The following is a 13,571-nucleotide window of genomic DNA, read 5'->3' on the forward strand; positions in this document are numbered from 1 at the left end:
GTTCACGTGTGTGGTGTTGATTTTGTTCTGTTTTTTGCTGCAGTGCCCCCCAACATCGCCGGTACCGGCGGGCCGCAGGAGCTGGCGGTGCTGCAGAACAGCCAGGCCACGCTGGAGTGCCGGTCGGACGCGGTGCCTCCCCCCAGCATCTCGTGGCTGAAGGACGGGGAGCAGCTGCAGGTACCAAGCCCAGCCCCGTGCTGGTTTCTGCTCGCTGCGCCGCGCTCCGCTCTCCGCTGCGCTCGCTCGCCCCTCAGCCCAGTCACACCCGAACTCAGAGCAGCTGGGCAGCCCCAGCGCCACTGCAGGCAGCCCCAACGCAGCCCCCAGAGCCAGCAGGCATGTGAAGTGCCCATCCCGCTGTTACTTGTTCTTTTTTCCTTTAGGGGGATCCCTTGCTCCTCCTGGATCCTCTGAGCAATGCTAGAAGCCTTTGGTAAACTCCTGAATGGCTTCCCAGGAAAGGTAGCTGAGACAAGACTGCACTCTATGTTTCCTTTGGCTATATTATGCATCCTCCTACTCTAGTAGCATTTAGAAAGGAACTGAAGTTCTTTGAAAGCAGATGGGTTGCTAATCACCAGGTTTCATACCAAGTGCACCTTTCCCACTCAGAATTCCTTAGTGCCATGGCAAGGCAGAAAATCTTTGCTGGTCAAGAGACAGTTAGCAAGATGAGGATTGTTTATAGAGAAAGAATTTTTTTCCTTCCCATCCTTGGAACCACTCACAAAACACATCCTTTTCAACTGAATATTAAAGTTCAGTTATTAGTTGAACTTAATTAAAATTTTTCTGTCAACCTTTGTTCATTAATAAAGAGGAAACAAACACAAACTGGATCCCTTAACTGTGATCCATCGCTAAATCTTCACCCAAGTTTCTGCTTGTTTGCTTTCCTCTGACATGTCATTCCTCAGACTTTTTCTCTGTGGTAGATTTAGAAGAATTTAATACTACTGGAAGGAGGATATGGTGAATGGACATGTCTTACAAAGTGCTGCTAGGGACCAAGATCTTAATATAGCCCAGGAACCAGCTGGAAACAAATTTAACAGGACCATTCTACTTCTGGGCAGTTAATTCTCTAATTGAGTGGTGGGGTTTTTAAATGGAAAGAAGGCTGAACAAGGCTTGGAAATAGTATATATATGAATGCTTTTTGCCTTAGCCTTCATTGGAAAGCCTCTGTCTGAAAAGCAGTGCTTAGGGAACATAAACCGTGAAAAGCAGCTACTGTTAAAAATATTCACCAGAAAACAAAAAGTAGAGGAACACTCTGACAGCTGGAGGTGCTCAGCTGGTAACCTGGGAATTATCTTTGCACTGTTATTTTTCCTCCTGCCTCATGAACTCATGTCAGAATGTGAGGGCTGAAGCTTCTGTGGGGACTTCAAAGCCCATCCAGTGCCACTTTCTGCCATGGGCAGGGACACCTTCCACTAGCCCAGGCTGCTCCAAGCCCCATCCATCCTGGCCTTGGACACTTCCAGGGATGCAGGGGCAGCCACAGCTTCTCTGAGCACCCTGTGCCAGGGCCTGCCCACCCATGAGCTCATATTCTAGACATCAGGAGAAATCAGTGTCCTCCCCAATGCCCAGTTGCTTTCCCAACCCCAAAGAAATGTAACAGCTGACTAATCCTGAGCAGCTGGGAATGGGTGTCCTTGGGTGTGGGAAGAGAGGTGAAGAGCTCCTTGGCAAATCATCCTCCTTGCCTGGAAAAGTGGAGGTGTCACAGTGACAAGAGAGGGCTGGAGAAAGGCAGGTTCTCAGCCTGGGGTGTTATTTCAATTTAAATATCACTAGTTTTGTGGAGCAGCCTTGTGGGGATTGCCATTCCTCCTGCTTTTGTTGTCTTGCACTGGGCAGATTTTGAGATGAGGCCTGCCCTAGCCCATCTCTGTGTGAGTGATGGAATTGTGCAGCACCACCTTCTCTGGCAGCAGAGCTATGGAAAGATGTGGCCTCCAGCAGCTTTGAAGTTGTGGCACTCTTGAGGGACTTTGGAAATGCCAATTGAGGGTTAAGAAAAGAACAGGAGCCTCCTGGCCTAACCTGGCTTTTTTCAAACACTAAAAGACTGGCTGAGTTTGTATTTTATTTCCAGCCTGAGTTTTCTGGCTTATTTTGAGTAGAGCCTAAGGATTAAGTTACAGCTTCATCCTCTATCTTCTGTTATCTCTAGGTTTCTTGTGTTCAGAAACCATCACACAGGTTGTGTTCTCAACAGGAAATGCCAATGATTGCCCAAAATCTGTCAATAACCCACCCTGGTGGTGAACTGTGTCACCTGAGAGCTCCAGCCCTGCACTGCAGCACTGGAGCTGATGCCTGGTGCGAGAGCAGGGTACCAGGATGCTACTGCAGAACCAGGAGAGTTTCACCTCTCTGGGGTGTCCTTCTTAGACCCTCTAACCAGAAGAGTAGATGGGAATGTCAGCTTTCAGTTCCATCAGAGGGTGTGTAGTACTGGAAAAGTTAAGTGTGTGCTGTTTTTCCTGCTGGTTTTTATCCAGTCAGGTCTCTGAGCACTCGTAACTGATGTTGCTGTCAGCGATTGATGCAAGCAGAACCCAGGCTGGGTGTGGTAAAGCTCTCACTGACCTGGCTCCTGGCAGGAGCTGTGGGGTCAGAGGGGCAGCCTGTGCCCAGAACTGCTGGCTGGTGAGCTCCTGGCTGGTAAACTGAGCTGGCTGAGCCTGTGCTGCCTCCCAGCTGAGCCAGACTGTGATGCTGGAAGAACAGTGTAAAGAAACTTTGATTCCTTCTGCCTATAGTGTACATAGATAATAAAATAAATGAAATTAATCATGTGCTATTAGGTGCCCCTTTCCATAAAAACTCCAAAGCCCTTTGGCTCTGTAACAGCTGCCTCCTTCAGGCACAAGCCTCAGTATGGGTTTCAACTGAGAACCAGTAAGCAATGCTAAGTTTTCAAAGCTTTCTTTACCCCCTTCTCTTCAGGGATATACAGGCAGCAGTGAGCTCAGCCCCTGGTTTATCTGTGCCCTCTCTCCTGGCTGTTATGCTGTGCAGTGGCAGGATGTTCTGTGCTCAGGAGAGGCCGGCAGTGACGCCCTGACCCCCTGCCTGTGTCTGTGTGTGCCCGCAGGGAGGCCCCCGGCTGCGGATCCTGTCCAGCGGGAGGTACCTGCAGATCAACAACGCCGAGCTGGGTGACAGTGCCAGATACACCTGTGTGGCCAGGAATGTGGCAGGGGAAACCACCAGGGAGTTCCTGCTGGCAGTGCACGGTAACCTCACGGAGCAGCCTTGGGCAGCTTAGGCTTTGCACGGTGTTTCTGCAGCAGTTCAGGCAGCAGGGATGGAGCATTTGTGTTCACTTTCCAGCCATGTGTTGGCCACTCAGGCCATGCCCAAACTGTGGGGTCCTGTGCATGGCCTCATGTCCCACTGCTGAGCCCACAGCCAGCCCCCACACTAAGGGACTTCCTGGGCACTTGCCATGGCCACTCTCCATCTGTGCTTCCTGCGAGCAGAGGCTGTGTCCACTCATCATCCTGACACGGGGTCAGGATACATCCAGAGTGGCCACCCTTATCCAAGACTGACAAAAGCTCTTGGACAAACCCAGAGCAATTCTCTGAAGCATTTGACTGGCACCTTGGGGGTGAGGTTTCACAGCTGGCTTGACAGGTTACTTGAGAGCTGTGGCAGCTTCTCTGCGCCTGGAGAGGACAGGGCTTGAGGGGCCTTACGCTTAATACTTGTCCTGTGCTGCCGTAGCCCTGAGCTCCATTTTAAACCTATTTATTTTCTCACCTCTAGTCTGATGAGAAGCTATTCTGTTCTCACACTCAGGAGACTGGAAGGAACTTTCTCCCCTTTTTCTGTTGTTTCCAGCCCAGTCACATGGGCCCTGTCTTACACTGTGCCCCCAATGACTGGCCTTACCTGGTCCAGCTAAAGTCTTTTTTTCTCCTTAGTGTGTAATGAGGCAGCACGGATATCCCCACAATCCTAGCTTGTCAAATTCCATGTGCTGAATTCCTGCTGTTTTAGCTCAGTGATACCCTTTGCAGTAACTTGCAGAGCTGATCTTTACAGTGCATTTCAACCAAATTTTCTTTCTCCTTCCCTGCTGCACCTTGGCAACTACCGTCACCTAGAATGGTAAGAACCTTGTTCCTGTCTTTGCAGTGAACCCAAACCTGCTGCTGCACCTCGTTCCATGTGTTCAGTTTCAGTCATTGCAATGCAGAGTTATTTCCTTTTTATCATCAGCAATTCTCCCTTGCAGTGGCTCCCACGATCCGGAGCAGCCCCCAGACCACCACGGTCCACATCAACACCTCTGCCCTGCTGGAGTGTGCTGCAGAAGGAGTCCCAGCCCCCAGGATCACCTGGAGGAAGGATGGGGCTGTTGTTACTGGAAACAATTCCAGGTATTGCCCAGAATTTGGCATAAATATTCTTCATTGCTACTTAAAAATGTATTTAGTACAGAAACTTAATTAGACATGAAATTGTTCTAGAGAAAAGTAGCAGCACCAAAGGTTTCACCTTTTTGTTTGAACAGTAAATGTCAAAGGTCTTTAAATTTTTATATATACACAGAGTTTTGGGATGAAGCTAAGCAATTTCATGCAGACCAAAAGCTATTCTGTATTTTCTGATACATTAAACTTTTTATACATGTTCTAGTACCAACTTTTATTATAGGGAATGGTTTCTGTCTCCTGACTGTTTTATGAGGAAGTAGTTTGGCATTTTCTAGAATTGAGAAAATGCTAAGGGATTCTGTTACATTGCAAAGAAAAAGAACGGGAATTAATTATGTTTTTTAAGGTTAAATGAGAAACCGTAAAAAATGGGGTTGGTTGGTTGTTTTCTGTAAATCCAGTTTCATTTAGATGAAATCACCACATCAGCCAGATTTCATTGTTTCTTTGGGAAATGGGTGTGCTGGGAAAGAGTGAAATCAGTGATTCAGCTCTGTGCCCCAATTAACACATGCTTCATTTATGCCGTTGGTTGTGTCCCCTGAGTCATCCCTTCCTCTGCGCTCTGGATGGCTGGTGGGCAGCAGCGTTGCTCTGTTGCAGGTATTCGGTGTTGGAGGACGGCTCCCTGCACATCCCCTGGGCACAGGTGGCTGACACGGGCAGATTCGTGTGCATGGCCACCAACGCCGCGGGCAGCGAGCGCCGGCGCATCGACCTGCGCGTCCTCGGTAAAGCTGCGGCCGAACCTGCGCCGGCACTGTGCCAGAGGCAGCTTCTGCTTAGCCCTTCTGAGCTGCTCTGGTTTAAAAAAGGGGAGGAATGTGTATGTGTGTGTATATATATATGTAAATTATTCTAATTAATTAGGCTTTGTTTGTCCTTAGTTCCTCCAATTATTGCTCCTGGGCAGACGAATATCATAGTTACCGTAAACGTGCAAACCACTTTGCCTTGTGAAGCCACGGGAATTCCCAGGCCAGCAATTAGCTGGAAAAAGAATGGGCATCTGCTTAGTGTTGATCAGAACCAGAATACATACAGGTAAGAGGTGTTTTCATTGTGGGTTTCAAGTTTTCAGAGATGATTTTGGCACTTGAAAAATCTAGCTGTGCTTAAAAACTACCTTGTCTAGCCAGCAAATTCAGTGGGCTGATTACCTGAGAAGGAAAGAAGTATTTCAATGGCTTTTACTTTCGTTTTTCTTTGGTTTCTTTCTTTTGTTCAGACTTCTGTCTTCAGGTTCCTTAGTAATCATTTCTCCCACTGTGGATGACACTGCTGTCTATGAGTGCTCTGTGTCAAATGCTGCAGGAGAAGATCAAAGGGCAATTGATCTCACTGTTCAAGGTAGATGGGATATTGCTACATCTATTGCTATTACATTTGTGTGGCACCCAGAACTTCATTGGGGTGTTCCAGTGTTGAGATGAGAGTTTATTTCATTCCTCTTTGATACTGGTATCATAAGTCTCTGGTATTTCCAAGAATTTCTAGCAAATGAGCGTGAGCAAATAACCTTTGCCCTGCTCTTCATTTTCAGTGCCCCCATCCATAGCAGATGAAGCCACAGAGCTCCTGGTAACAAAACTGTCTCCAGTTGTGATTTCCTGCACCGCCTCCGGTGTTCCCGTCCCCTCAGTTCATTGGACCAAAAATGGCATCAAGTTGCTTCCCAGAGGAGATGGCTACAGAATTCTCTCTTCAGGTAATGTGCTTCAGGAAATCAGTGCAATCAGGCACATCCATTACATCTGTAAGTAATGAATTACAGAAATGCAAACAGTCCCCCAAAGATCCCCTCTTTGACGGCTTGGAATGAAATGAGGGATGCTGTAAGGGAGCGTGGAGGATGCTGTGCATGTTGTGGTGCTCTCTCTGTGGCAGGAGCTGTGGAGATCCCCTCTGCCCAGCTGGCCCACGGGGGCAGGTACACCTGTGTGGCCCGGAACGCCGCGGGCTCTGCGCACAGGCATGTCACTCTGCACGTGCAGGGTAAGCTGGGGGCTGACCAGCAAGGCTGTTTTGGCAGCCAGCACTGCTGCTGCAGCCTGCTCAGGCTGTACAATTCTAGTGCTCTTCTGTATTCTCCTAACCTTGAACGTTACGCTTTTCCCTTTTTCTTCATTCCACAGAGCCACCCGTTATCCAGGCCCAGCCAGGGGCATTGGATGTCATCGTGAACAATCCCATTGTGCTGCCCTGTGAGGCCACGGGCACTCCTCAGCCCGTGATCACGTGGCAGAAGGAGGGCATCAACGTCATCACCACAGGTATCCTCCCAGAGCCTGGGACCCCACCTGCTCCCCTGACACACACACACCCATTTTTTCTTGGCTGAAACTTGCGTTTCTCCTCACCATTCATTTAAAACCAAACACCAAACCAGAAGTGTCATACTTTGATTATATTTGTTTTAGGGAACAGTTACACGGTCCAGCCAAGTGGCAGTTTGCAGATTGCCAGAGCAGCTGTGGAAGATGCTGGCACTTACATGTGTGTTGCTCAGAATCCAGCTGGCACTGCTCTGGGGAAGATCAAGCTGAAAGTTCAAGGTAAATCACCTTCTAAATTCCTTCTCTTGGTCCAAACACAATTCTGAGCAATAGAAAGGGACCTTGTGCTTTCTTGTTTGATGTAATGCTGAACGGAGCCCAGGAGATTTATTCCCTGTAGTTCAATATCTGCTTTAGGATACGCTTTTAGAATTATTTTCACTAAGAATTAAAGTGTTCCTTGCTTCCTACAGCATCTAATTCTTTTAATAATTGTCTTTTTTCCTTTCAGTTCCTCCTGTTATCAAGTCCCACGTGGAGGAATATGTTGTTGCTGTGGATCAGTCTGTCACTCTGCAGTGTGAGGCCGAAGGCTACCCTGTGCCAGAGATCAGCTGGCACAAGGCTGGGCAGCCCATATCGGAGTCCATGCGGAGGAGAATCCTGAGCACGGGAGCTCTGCAGATCCTGTTTGTGCAGCCCGGGGACAGCGGCCGCTACACCTGCACCGCGGCAAACCCCGCGGGCTCCGGCAGCGCCGGCACGGAGCTCACCGTGCTCGGTAAGAGCTCTTCTGGAGGGCAGGGGCACTGCCACGGCTGCTCCAGACAGGCTGGGGGCTCCCCATCCCTGCCAGTGTGCAAGGCCAGGCTGCAGGGGGCTTGGAGCGACCCGGGATAGTGAGAAGGGTTGGAATGAGATGGGCTCTACGGTCCCTTCGAGCCCAAACCATCCTGTGATAAGTGGGACTGTAGGGAAGCGATGTGCGTTACCAGTGTGATCCCACAGAGAGTGAGGAGCTAGGGATGTACAGGAGGAGTTCAGGAAAATTGTGCTGCTTAATATAGGGCAGTGTTATTAAGTTGTAATATTGGCCAGTTGCTTGAATTTCGGCACACAGTCACTGATGGAGATGACAATCCAGAAGGTCCAGGCAAGGGTTTTCTTCAGTCCAGTGTTGTGCTTGGATAATTCCCAGAGGAGGTGTTTTTACTGACCCCCCCACAGTTCCGCCTAGGATCCGCAGCACGGATACGCAGTACACAGTCACAGAGGGCTCCCAGGCTGTGCTGGCATGTGTGGCTGAGGGGATCCCAGCACCAACAATCAACTGGAGGAAGGACAACACACTGTTAGGAGACACAGTGGGAAAATACCAGACTGTGCCTGGTGGAGACCTCATTTTGGACAATGTTGTGGTAAGCTCCCTAAATTTAACCTGTTACTGGACGTACTTGGCAGTGATAAGATACACTTCTGGGTTAGCCATTATTTTAATTTTGATGTTCTTAATGTTCCAAAATCATCATAAAAGTTTTAATTTTCCACTGTGGAGTAAAATCTATGAAGAATTTGTAGTAGTAAATCCTCAGGAAGGGTAAAAGAAGTGTTAGTTATCCTTCAAATTTAGGGAAGTGGAAGAGTTCAGGTGAGCATTTCTGCCTAACGCTTGTTCCAAGCCTTTCAACGTTCTCTTGCTGATGCGAGTGGTGTGTGCTGGATATATCCCAGCTATAGGATATATCCCAGCTGAAATTTCCCCACCGTGTTTCCTTCCAGCCCGAAGACTCTGGCAGCTACACCTGCATTGCCACCAACACTGCTGGGGAGGACACACACACGGTCACCCTGACTGTTCACGTGCTCCCAGCTTTCACTGAACTGCCTGGAGATGTAGCCTTGACTAAAGGAGAGCAGCTCAGGTTAACCTGCAAAGCAACAGGGATACCTGTCCCCAGAATAACATGGACCTTTAACAATAACATCATTCCAGGTGGGTCCCTGGTGGCCATTTGGCTGCAGAATTTTTCCCCTGTGCAGCATTGCAGTTTAGGGCAGGCAAGAAGAAAACTCTAGCTGGAATAAACTGTTAGTGATTGTGTGAGGAATATCTTTGGTGTTTTGCAATCATGTAATTAAACTGCCTCTGAGACAAAGCTGTAAGGAAGGCAATTACAAAATGGTCCCTCTTCTGTAACCAATGATGTAGCACATCAAAAACAATCATACATGATGGTATTTACTCAGCATCCAAGCAACTGATGCTCTAAATTAGGGGGCAGCTGAAGTGAATAGGTGCACCTGGACAAATGCTACAGTAGTGACTCTGTGTGCTCCTGGAGTGTCTCAGGGAAGCACAGGGCCCCTGAGCTGTGCTGCTGAGAGTGCACAGATTCAAACACTCCTGTGAGCTGTGTACGTTCCAGTCCCTGGAATGACCCTTTCCCTTTCTCCCTCCAGCACAGTACGATGATGTCAACGGGCACAGTGAGCTGCTCATCGAGAGGGTGTCCAAGGAGGACTCTGGGACCTACGTGTGCTCTGCAGAGAACACGGTGGGCTCCATCAGGGCCATTGGCTTTGTGTATGTCAAAGGTACGTGAAATCAGCACTGCTCGTTGCTGGACAGCTCCATTGGCTTTGGACTGTGCAGTCGGAAGGGGATGGCTGAGAGAGGTCCTTAAAATTCATCCAGTGCCTCCCTCTGCAATGGGCAGGGGCACCTTCCACTAGCCCAGGCTGCTCTGAGCCCCACCCACCTGGAGCTGGAACACTTCCAGGGATCCAGGGGCAGCCACAGCTTCTCTGGGCACCCTGGGCCAGGGCCTCGCCACCCTCACAGGGAGGAATTTCTCTTTAATATCTAATTTGAACCTGTCTGCTGTCAGTTTAAAGCCATTCCCTCTAGTATATAATACCTTGCCAATGGCTAAATTGGAAAAATCCAAATGAAATATCCCCTTCAGAAAGTCAGAGGTGAGAGATCATTGCCAGCAGTTATCATCAGGAACACTTTGTTATTTCTCTGCCATCCCTTGTTTTTTCAGAGCCTCCAGTCTTCAAAGGGGATTATCACTCCAGCCGAATTGAGCCCTTGGGTGGCAATGCCATGTTGAATTGTGAAGTCAGGGGAGATCCCCCTCCAACCATCCAGTGGAGCAAAAAAGGAGTGGGAGTTCAGATTAGCAACAGGATCCGACAGCTTGTCAATGGTTCCCTTGCTATCTATGGCACCGTGGTGAGTCCTGCCCCAGTACTGAGTGTCTGCCTTGAACTTGATAGATAAAGGTATTCCTTGGTTTGAAAGAGTCAGGCTAGACATTTATCCTTTTTTGCTTTAACCTTGAACAAATGTTTTAATTCAGACTAGACTTAGATTCAAATTACTGAGATGAAACCCAGGGATCAGAGTTCCCCCTGCTTGGCAGAAGGACTGAATTTACATGCTAATTGTTGGTGTGTGAGATCCTGGTCATGACCAGTTAAATGGCACCTTTGCTCTTGACCTTAAGAGAGCCTGGGTTCTATGGGTAAGCTGAAAATTGCATTCTCCACGTGAAAATCTCTTATTCCAAATCTAAATTCCTAATCTGAACAGCAAGACTCCTGTTTTTCCCCATGAACTCATGTCTGCATTTTGAATCGGGGTTAAAATTCCCTGCTCCCCCCTGCTACCCCAGGAGAGGCCCTGTAGACTGAGCCCTGGCTTTGTTCCTCAGAATGAAGATGCTGGTGACTACAAGTGCGTGGCAACCAATGACGCGGGCGTCGTGGAGCGCAGCCTGACCCTGACCCTGCAGAGTAAGGCTCAAGGGGAGGCTTACTGCCCCTTAAGGGACTGGAAACCTGTCCGTGGGGAGGTGCAAGCAGCTCCTGGGGGAGTGTTGAGGGTTGGGCACTGCCCTGGAGGTTTGGACTCATCACTTCTTCTGTGGAATTGTAGAAGAGCTTGGGTTGGAAGGGGCTTTAAAGATCACCTGCCGTAGGCAGGGACACCTTCCATGAAAGCTGGTTGCTCCTTGAACACTTCGAGGGGTGAGGCAGCCAAGAGCTTCTCCAGACATATTTCATCATGAATATTTGAGAGTCTGGTCTAAGTGGTGATTGAGGTCAAAGAAGAGAGGGTGTACATGGTGGTTGAGCCTCATCGTAGAAACCAGTGTGGAATGAACTGAATCACTCTCTGAAAGGGCCTGTTTCTCTTAGCTCAGTCAATACAACTGGAATAAACTAGACTCTCAACTTATAAATTAAGCAGGTGAATCCTAATTCTCATTGACAATATTTTATTTTTGGCAAAAATAATACCTTTGAATTTTTCTTTGCTAGTGGGAGAATTTCTAGACATGCTCTTCCTACTGTAGTCTCAAGCAGTGTGGGTCTGTTCCTTACCCCTCAGTTGTCTCTGGACATGAATAATAACACCTTCCTGTGGGTTTTTTGAAAAACAACCCATTTTAGCAATAAAGAAGAGCATGTGCTCCTAGAGCTGGGCCTTAATCTCTGCTTTAGTCCTGATGGCTGCATGTTCAAACCAGCTGATTGTTGGCATTGTAACATGTGTCTGTTTAGTGGCACTGGGGACATGGTTTAGCGGTGAACACTGGTGGTGGTGCTGGGTTGATGGTTGGATTTGGTGATCTGAAAGGTGTTTTCCAACCTTAAGGATTCTGTGTTTCTATTTTGCCAGCGGGGACTCAGCAATAATAATTTTAGTCAAAGTAAACTGACTTAGGACTTCCTTGTGCTCGCTTTAATGCTAAGCCAATGGAGCCTGTGCCCATGTGCTGCCCCCCAAAGATCCCTCTCTCTTCCAGGCCCCCCAGTCATCACCGTTGAGCCGGTGGGGACGGTGCTGGAGGCCGGTGCCACGGCGGTGCTGGACTGCCAGGCCGGGGGAGAGCCCCCTCCCAGCATCGGCTGGTCCCGGCAGGGCCGGCCCGTGCTGGGCGACGACCGAGTGGCCCTGCTGCCCAACGGCTCCCTGCGCATCGCCGCGCTGCGCAGGGACGACACCGCCCAGTACGAGTGCGTGGCCAGGAACCTCCTGGGCTCTGTCCTCGTCACGGCACCCCTGACTGTGCAGGGTAGGTGCACGGAGCATCACAGGGACTTTGAAGCTGGTAGGTGACAGCATTGATCTGGATCTGAAAGGTGGTCAAGGTTCATCCTGCCCACATTTTAGGGATGAGATGTTTGATCTTGACTTCTTTATAAGCATTAGGTCTAAGGTAAGCCTAGTATGAAGTGTCAGTGGGATTCTCTTTCATTAAATTTTATTCCATTATACTCATTCAAATGGGACAGACAGAGGCTGTGATGGGTGAGAAACAAAAATTATAATGAAAGGGTCTTAAACCAGAGCCCATCCTCAGAACACAACTGAACTGTGCATTTGGGAGCATAGGCAGTAATTGTCTTTGAGCTATGGTAAGAGGTTTTTGCACAGTAACGGCATGCAGCGAGATGGATTTCCAAGGGGCAGAAGGTGCAGTTTTCACTTCCCTGTGTCTGAGGGAGCTGTAGGCACCAGCAGTGGCCAGCAGCACCCCTGCTCCCGTTGCAGTGCACGGCGGGTTCTCCAGCTGGCTGGAATGGCAGGCGTGCAGCGTCACCTGCGGCCAGGGAGTGCAGGAGCGCGTCCGGCAGTGCGACAGCCCTGTGCCGGCCAACGGCGGCCGCGGCTGCCAGGGCCCCCACAGCGACCTGCGCAGCTGCCACCGCCAGCCCTGCCCAGGTACTGCTGCAGGCACGTCCATCCACACGGGTCTGGGTTGGAGGGACCCTAAAGCCCATCCAGTGCCACCCCTGCCATGGGCAGGGACACCTTCCACTAGCCCAGGGTGCTCCAAGCCCTGTCCAACCAGGCCTTGGGCACTGCCAGGGATCCAGGGCAGCCACAGCTTCTCTGGGCACCCTGTGCCAGGGCCTCACCACCCTCAGAGAGAACAATTCCTTCCAAATACCTAACCTAAATCTCTCCTCTTTTAGTTTAAAACCTTTCCCCCATGTCCTATTCCTGTCTGGCCATAGAAGTCTTTCTCCCTCTGTTTTGTAGACCCTGTTTAAGTACTGAAAAGCCACAATGAATTCATCATTTTAATGTGCCTTGCATTAAGTGCCCAAACAGTGAACTTTTATTACCATGGATCTTTATGGCAGATTAATTTTTCTAAGTTGTAATCAGTTTTGGAAAGAAGGAGGAAATGTCAGTAAATACCACAAAAAATATTAATGAAAACTGGGCTTTTCTTGTCCTTAGTGGATGGGAGCTGGTCGGAGTGGGGGCTGTGGGAAGAGTGTTCAAGGAGCTGTGGCCAAGGGAACAGGACAAGGAGCAGGACCTGCAGTAACCCCCCGGCTCAGCATGGAGGGAAACCCTGTGAGGGCAGTGCTCTGGAGTCAGTCATGTGCAATCTTAGGCCTTGCCCAGGTAAGAGAGGAGTAATTTAACCTTATTTGCATGAGGGCCTTCACATACAGGTCTCTTTGTTTCTCCAAATCCAAATTATCTCAGTTTATTTTTTGTTGTTAATTACTTTTTTTTTTAATTGAATGGCATGAGTTCTTGGAAACAGAAATCTCAGCAATTTTTTTACACTAGTCAGAATATTAATTTGTATTATAATGGTTTCCAGTACTTGTTACCCACATCCTCACAGCGCAAATTCTCTCTACTCTAAACCTATCCTGCAAAGCCAGTTAAAATATAAAGAGAGCTAAACCCAACTATTGAAAGCTATGTAAAAATGATTGTTAATAATTTAAGACTTTGCATTTTCCTCTGTTATAATTTGCAGCCACAGTTTGGTCCCAACTACCTGAATGT

The 13,571-nt window shown here is 48.9% G+C and overlaps 1 protein-coding gene across 6 annotated transcripts in view; it reads left to right on the forward strand.

Moving 5' to 3' along the window:
• The window catches only part of HMCN1 (hemicentin 1), a 165,471-nt gene that overhangs the window by 133,057 nt on the left and 18,843 nt on the right, over window positions 1–13,571 (forward strand). For all 6 annotated transcript variants that reach the window (XR_010081490.1, XR_010081491.1, XR_010081492.1 and 3 more), the window contains 19 exons: window positions 44–180; window positions 3,116–3,257; window positions 4,265–4,409; window positions 5,070–5,197; window positions 5,354–5,510; window positions 5,695–5,816; window positions 6,010–6,174; window positions 6,354–6,461; window positions 6,602–6,739; window positions 6,887–7,021; window positions 7,254–7,523; window positions 7,970–8,160; window positions 8,522–8,735; window positions 9,203–9,337; window positions 9,790–9,980; window positions 10,462–10,543; window positions 11,560–11,829; window positions 12,309–12,479; window positions 13,005–13,175. Coding sequence is in view for 3 of the 6 variants with exons in the window: in XM_063407765.1 (XP_063263835.1) it covers window positions 44–180; window positions 3,116–3,257; window positions 4,265–4,409; window positions 5,070–5,197; window positions 5,354–5,510; window positions 5,695–5,816; window positions 6,010–6,174; window positions 6,354–6,461; window positions 6,602–6,739; window positions 6,887–7,021; window positions 7,254–7,523; window positions 7,970–8,160; window positions 8,522–8,735; window positions 9,203–9,337; window positions 9,790–9,980; window positions 10,462–10,543; window positions 11,560–11,829; window positions 12,309–12,479; window positions 13,005–13,175 (3,072 nt within the window). In the remaining 3 variants the exon portion in view is untranslated. The remainder of the gene's footprint in view (window positions 1–43; window positions 181–3,115; window positions 3,258–4,264; window positions 4,410–5,069; window positions 5,198–5,353; window positions 5,511–5,694; window positions 5,817–6,009; window positions 6,175–6,353; window positions 6,462–6,601; window positions 6,740–6,886; window positions 7,022–7,253; window positions 7,524–7,969; window positions 8,161–8,521; window positions 8,736–9,202; window positions 9,338–9,789; window positions 9,981–10,461; window positions 10,544–11,559; window positions 11,830–12,308; window positions 12,480–13,004; window positions 13,176–13,571) is intronic.

The sequence above is a fragment of the Prinia subflava genome, chromosome 10 (assembly GCF_021018805.1).
Source record: "Prinia subflava isolate CZ2003 ecotype Zambia chromosome 10, Cam_Psub_1.2, whole genome shotgun sequence".
NCBI lineage: Eukaryota > Metazoa > Chordata > Aves > Passeriformes > Cisticolidae > Prinia > Prinia subflava.